The sequence below is a fragment of the Pelobates fuscus genome, chromosome 1 (assembly GCF_036172605.1).
Source record: "Pelobates fuscus isolate aPelFus1 chromosome 1, aPelFus1.pri, whole genome shotgun sequence".
Taxonomy (NCBI): Eukaryota; Metazoa; Chordata; class Amphibia; order Anura; family Pelobatidae; genus Pelobates; species Pelobates fuscus.
Genome location: NC_086317.1, coordinates 380,122,122 through 380,128,645, shown reverse-complemented (window position 1 = coordinate 380,128,645; position 6,524 = coordinate 380,122,122). Strand labels below are relative to the sequence as shown.

Here is a 6,524-nt window from a genome sequence, read left to right as displayed (position 1 = left end):
CTCTGAAATATACCTGCTAGATTGGCTAAGAAGCATTGCTTCTTTGTGCAATCAAGCCCTCAAGCAAAAAATTATACTCAGAGGAGCTTGCATTCAAACAATATTCCCACTGCAGACTTAGAAAAACGTATAATTATACATTGTGACAATTTTATGACGGAAAGTTGTGATTTTATAAAATACAGAGGCGAGTATTGCTGAACCCTTTCTTTACCGAACCACAAGAAAGTATACACTCAACCAATTCTGTATAACACCAAGCACCAACCCCAGTACTACCTCATTTTTTGACAGCAAACGATTAACAAAGGTCAACAAAGTTGATATCCAGAAACTGACAGTCCAAACAGTCATGTCATGTTGAATATGGGGGACCGGTAACACGATCTCCATCAACTGCAAACAATCGCTTGAGATTCCAAAGTAAAACAGCGGGCAGAAACTCAAGACCAAACTTGGTTTCCCCCAAATCATATAAACATACGATAATATAAAATTGATCACGTGAGCATTTTCTTACATAGGGGTATTTACAAAGGGTTATTTTAGCTTGAGAAAGACTGTTGCAGTGGGTGTAATATTGATGTTCTAAACTCTAGGCACTTGAATAAAGGGACACTGCTTTCACAAGGAAGTGCTGGAATTTATTTTTATTTTCCCTGACTATACACTGGTTTGGGTGGAACCAGATTCCTTGGTCCTTTTCTTATTTCCTATTTTGCAGTTAGGTCGGGTGCAGGCAAAGGAATCGCAAACCTATACAAATTCGCTGTCTGATATGCCCGTCCAACCTCATACAAAGAAGTGAGAAATTGCAGGATAACGCTCTAAAGGGACGAAATGGGATCCAAGTGCCAAGCCAGGCACCAGTCAGATTAAACCTGTCTAGTGGCACTGTACATATTCAGAGAACCGGAAGCCCTTGGCTGCTAATAGTCATCTAGTCGCATCAGAAACTCCCAGGATCTCCCAAAGTCCCATAAATCAGCCAAGTCAGAATGTCCGGAGCCCAGTACAAGAGAAGCAGACGAGGCATGCCATCTAGGTCCCAAAGCAGAAAGAGAAACCAAGATGCGCCCTTCAATACGGGGTGATCAACACCACTGTTTCTGGTTAGCATCTTACCTGCAGGAGAGTGAGTAGACTCATTGAGAATTGGGGAAACTTGTAATGAAGACCCCAATCTTGGAGGAATGTATTCACTGTCTCTGCCTCCAGACACCAGCCGAAGAACCGGGACAATTGAATGTTGAATATTGGAAGGGAAGCTATGGTTTTGCCAACATTAAAGGGTTACTCCAACCCGTTTAGATAATTTTTTAAAAAAAATTTTTTACATTTAGGATGTCCTATTAAGCATTACTATTGGGTCCCCCATCCTTTAAAACCCTGTAAAATTAAGATTCTCTTACTTGGAATCCAGTGCAGGGTAAAGCACTCTGCGCTGGTACCGTTCTTCTTGCTCAGAGTGCATTCTTGTTGTTTAGGTGAGTGCATTCAGTTGTTTAGGTGAAGGAGTAGACGGGGAGATATTTCCAAAAATAAAAAAAACTTAAATGGTATATGGAGGAAGGGACTGTAGGGACATGGACTTATAGAATGGAGAGATGGGAAGAAAACACATGCTTCCCTCTCAGGTGCTGCCTTCAAGGGGCAAGTTTATTATGTCTGTTAAAGACACCTGTTTTTTTGCATCAAACTGACTGTGCCCAAGTCACATGTGCGCTATATATATATATATATATATATATATATATATATATATATATATATGTTTATTTGTATGTGTTGTGCTTCCACCAGAAACGCTGCTTAATCAGACTCCTACCATCGTGACCACTTCTAAAAGTGGTCGGAGTTACCCTTTAACAGTAAATGTGACTTTGTACCAGGAAAGGCAGCTAATTTTTTGATGTAGTTTTCATAATAATTATAATATCAGTGTCTTTATTTTGTTATGCTTGTAGGTGCTCAGTGGATTTCCTGGACTTTTTGGTGGCCATGGCTTGCAAGCACAACAGCAGAGGAACCTTTCACTGCATGAGTATCTTAGCATGGATCTGTTGAAAGATGCTGGAATTGCCACACCAAAGGGATTTGTTGCAAAAACACCAGAGGAGGCTTATTTAGTTGCAAAAGAAATAGGTATGGATCATAGTTTCTAGTATTATGTCTTATTCTAAAACCAGTTATTTCAGCTCACTTGCACTATAAAACTGTATGGAAAATTTTAATTAGAATATTGGTTGTGCATGTGTTGTTGAGTCTATTCTTTTCTTATCGGGTTTTCCACAACACAAAGTATGTTCTCATGCTGTTGAAAAGCCTGTAGAACCTTTTGTGTACCTTTTGTAAAGTAACGTTGAGAAAAAAGTAATACCAATACAAATTTTAATCAAAAAATTGCTTTGACATTTGGACACCATACCCTTGAACAAAACATTGAAAATCACATATAAACATTTTCCATGTGCTGCTTTTTCTTGTAAAATGTATTTTAAAGATTTGGGAAATGACATCTCAATCTAATTCAGTCCAGGTACAGCCAGCCAGGGTGACATAGAACTGTGCTTTCTCTAAGCTACTGCCAGGTGCAATGAACTAAACTTATAACAATGTTTAACATAGAGATATGATGGAGGTGCCAAGTTCCTTGACAAAGAGGTTTGAATTTCTACATTTCTAATTTTATTTTTCACACTTTGCAAATACACATTTGTTAATACAGGGAATAAGTAAGTATAATACAAAATCTTGGGAAGTTGAGTTTACCTTAAAATGGCATATTCAGTTGACTCGTCTCTGCTTTAGTAGTTCTTCTGAAGAACCATGACTCTTTGTGCTTCATGGAACGGCTACATTGTACTGATTAATGTTAACCATCAGTACTGTTTTAAATTGCAGCATAAAATTGTATTCTTTGCTTCTAAGTGCGACAACAAGTTGGATTTTAATTAGTTAAAAATAGCTTGAACTGTTTTATTTGTCAGAATCAAAGTTCCGGGTATTTGGCAATTTAATGAAATTGAATAGACTTTAGTATAATGTTCAGTCATTTTAGCTTGTACAAATACATCACACAATTCTCCACTCATGTATTCAGTATTTAATTATAGCCATTATTTGTCCTCTAGCTATTTCACATAATTATTTTGCTCTTCCCTTCTCTAAGATTTCTAAACTGTATTCTTTTGAAGAACAGGATGTTCCTTTTGGTATTATTTGAGTTGTTAGCTTTGATTGATTGAGGCGTAAGAATCACTTGTGCAAGATGGAAATGCTTACATTTTTTTTCTGTATCCTAATAACAATTGGTTGGATTTCTATATGTTCTTTCAGAAGCCTTAACCCCTTAAGAATGGAGGAAATTGTTCTGACCAAAACAAACCTAAAATTTGTGCAATATGTCTGTTCAACCATAATTAACCTGTTTCATATTAAGTGCACCCACACTTATTATGTATAATTTTGTTCAGGAGAAACCGGCTTTCATTTGCCTTCAAAAATTTATGTATGAAACACAATTTAAAAATGTATAAAACATTTTATTTTCAGAAGTGAGAAGGAAATGTTGTCATTTTCCATGTTCTACATTATTTATCTGTGAATGTCATAATACTGTTGTCTTTTGCTGCAATAAAATACACATGTGTACGCTGTGATGTCCCACAAGTACAATGATGCCCTCTATGTATGGTGTTTTGGAAAGTTACACAATCAAATAAAGAGATTGCTTCTATCTAAAAGAGGTTTGCTGGTTCTATGTTGCCATTGAGACCGTATGGCAGCCCAGGAATGAAAATTACCCCCAACTTGGCATACCATTTTCAAAAGTAGACATCCCAGGATATTGAAAATGGGGTATGTCCGGTCTTTTTTTTTTTATTTCCACTTAGTCACAAACCCTGGCCAACATTGGTGTTTATGTATGTTTTTGTATTTTTCATACAAAAACTACACTTTCACTGACGATATCGTGCTCTAAAACATTCTCTAAAACGCTCATTTTTGTTCAGCTATGTCTCACGAGTACAACAGTATCCCCCATGTAAAGGTGTTATGGGATTTTGGAAGGTAACAGGGTCAAATATTGGGCTTGCCCATTTCATGTTGCCAGATTGGTTTGCTGGGCCTATGTTGCATTTGAGAAAAGTATGGCAGCCCCGTAATGAGAATTTCCCAAATCTTGGCATACCATTTGCGAAAGTAGACAACCGACGGTATTTAAAATGGTGAAGTCATTTTTAGTAGCCACTTATGCCCCGTTTCCACTGAGCGGTACGGTTCGGGTTGGTACTGTCTGGTACGCTATTTCAGATGTAGGTCTATAGGAAATGGTATGGTACGGTTAGGGCGGAACTACTGGCGTCACACTATACAATCCATTGATTGGTGGACAGGAAAACGTCAATGCTCATGACAAATGACACGCTAGGCATTTGGTCTAAACCCCGCATGCCCCCGGGTGGTCCGACTTGCAGTGGAAACGCTCACCTGAATAGGCTGGACCATTCTAACCCTTCGGAACCGTACCGACCTGAACCATACCGCTCCGTGGAAACGAGGCATTAGTTATGGCCATGGCCAAAGTTGTTCATATTTGTTTTAGTTTTTTTTGCTCTTGCACTGATCTCATCTCTATATGTTTTACTGCTCTAAATGTTAGTTTTGTGTGGTATATTTAATAACAGGGGGTGCATCTAGACATATAAAAACTGTTGGACATCAGGCAAAGAAGGGTTTTCATTATCCCAGCCCACTAGGTGAGGGACTCCATTTTGGGTAACTTGGAGTTCTGGCCAAGTTAAAAGGCCCAATTTCACTGGTTACCGGATTATTTTAGGAGTGTTCTAAGCTGTGAGTCCTTTTCTGGAATCGTCCTGATTCTGTTTGTTTATTGAAAAGTCCTTGAAAATACCACACTATTAAAAGGTTCCATCTCATTGCACAGGAGTTGGTGAAACAGAAGCCATATTGGCCTATCTCCCAGTCCATTTCTTTTCCAATACACAGCTGCACATGTGCTAATGGGTGGGCTATTTCACTGGCCCTTCTTGGTTAGTAAGAGTTAGTCCTGGAGACCACACCTGAATTTTAACCCCGACTTCTCAAAATTTGGAAAAGGAAAAGGAAGATCACCCAGTTAATGGGGATTATTTATTCCACCTGTTGAATGAAGTGTAGGAGAAAACTAATGCTATAATGTTTCTTTAATGATAAGAGCTGTCTATCTAAACTATTTTTTTCCTTTGTTCTCCTCTGCTTAATTAAAAAAATATATATTTGTTATTTTTAGAAGGGAATCCATATGCTGTGTTTGGAGACCACATCCTTTGCAGTGTTGCTTTTAAGTCCCATCCACATTTCTATGAGTTCCCTTAGCAACAACCTGCTGTTTTATACAAAACTTTTTGGACCAAACTATTGGTTTAGATCTATATAAAATTTGTTTTCAAAGCACTCTTTTCTTTCTCTCCAAAAGCTCTCCAAATTGTGTGTTAATATTATTCTTTCTATGTAACCTTTCTTTGCCTTTGCTGCAGGCAGTCCAAGTCTGAGTGCAATTTTGTTCCAGACATAGACATTCAGTACAACACAGGAAACCTGAACGTTGTGCAGTATAATCCAATATTCTTCATATTCTTGAACAACTCCATGGGTGTTCTCCATTTATATAATTTTTAATGCTGTATTTCCTTTTTATGTTCAGTGGAATAGTCAACCACTGCTTTTTAAATGGAAAACAAAGTTTATAATTAGATTGTATTATTTCTAAGTGCACATTCTCCACTGTTATTTCACATATGGGTGAAAAACTGCAGAACCAATATGCTTTACTTTTTAATTGCTGAGAGCAATTGAAAAAATAGACTGCATTTTTTTTCTTTCTTTTAAAAGCATGAGCGCCTCTTAAAGGAACACTATAGTCTTAGGAATACTTAAGTGTCCCTCTGCCTCCTTCCCCAGCTTTGAAAGGGTTAAATTACTTTTTAATTACTTCTCTGATTGCAGCGCCGAAGTCAGCCGGTGCAGGGGACCCAATGCACATGCGCAGACAGCACCGTACGTGCATTAGGCCTTCCCTATAGAAAAGCATTAATCAATACTTTCCTACGGAGGATTTGAAGACGATGGATGTCCTGATGCAAAACGTGAGGACGTTCAGTGTCTTTTCACAAAGCGCCTCTAGTGGTTGTCTGAGAGAAAGCAACTAGGGCAGTGTTAACCCTGCAATGTAAACATGGCAGATTCTCTGAAACTGCAATGTGTTACATTGCAGGGTTAAGGCAACAAGGACACTGAAGCCAGACCACTTTAATGAGATGAAGTGGTCTGGGTGCCTATAGTGTCCATTTAATGCACAAACACAGCATTTGCGAATGGATAGGGATTGTATGTACTTGATCTTTTCTTTTTCTGACTGACTAGGTATCAGTGGGAACAATTGCAGCTTTTGTAGTTGAGAAGAAGTATGGAACTGATTGGAAATTATTTCCCTATGTTAAACAAACTAACGATTTTTT

The 6,524-nt window shown here is 38.1% G+C and overlaps 1 protein-coding gene across 1 annotated transcript in view; it reads left to right on the top strand.

Moving 5' to 3' along the window:
- Positions 1–6,524, top strand: part of SUCLA2 (succinate-CoA ligase ADP-forming subunit beta) — an 82,522-nt gene that overhangs the window by 13,483 nt on the left and 62,515 nt on the right. Inside the window, exon 2 of the mRNA XM_063426002.1 lies at positions 1,968–2,145. Coding sequence (XP_063282072.1) covers positions 1,968–2,145 — 178 coding nt within the window. The remainder of the gene's footprint in view (positions 1–1,967; positions 2,146–6,524) is intronic.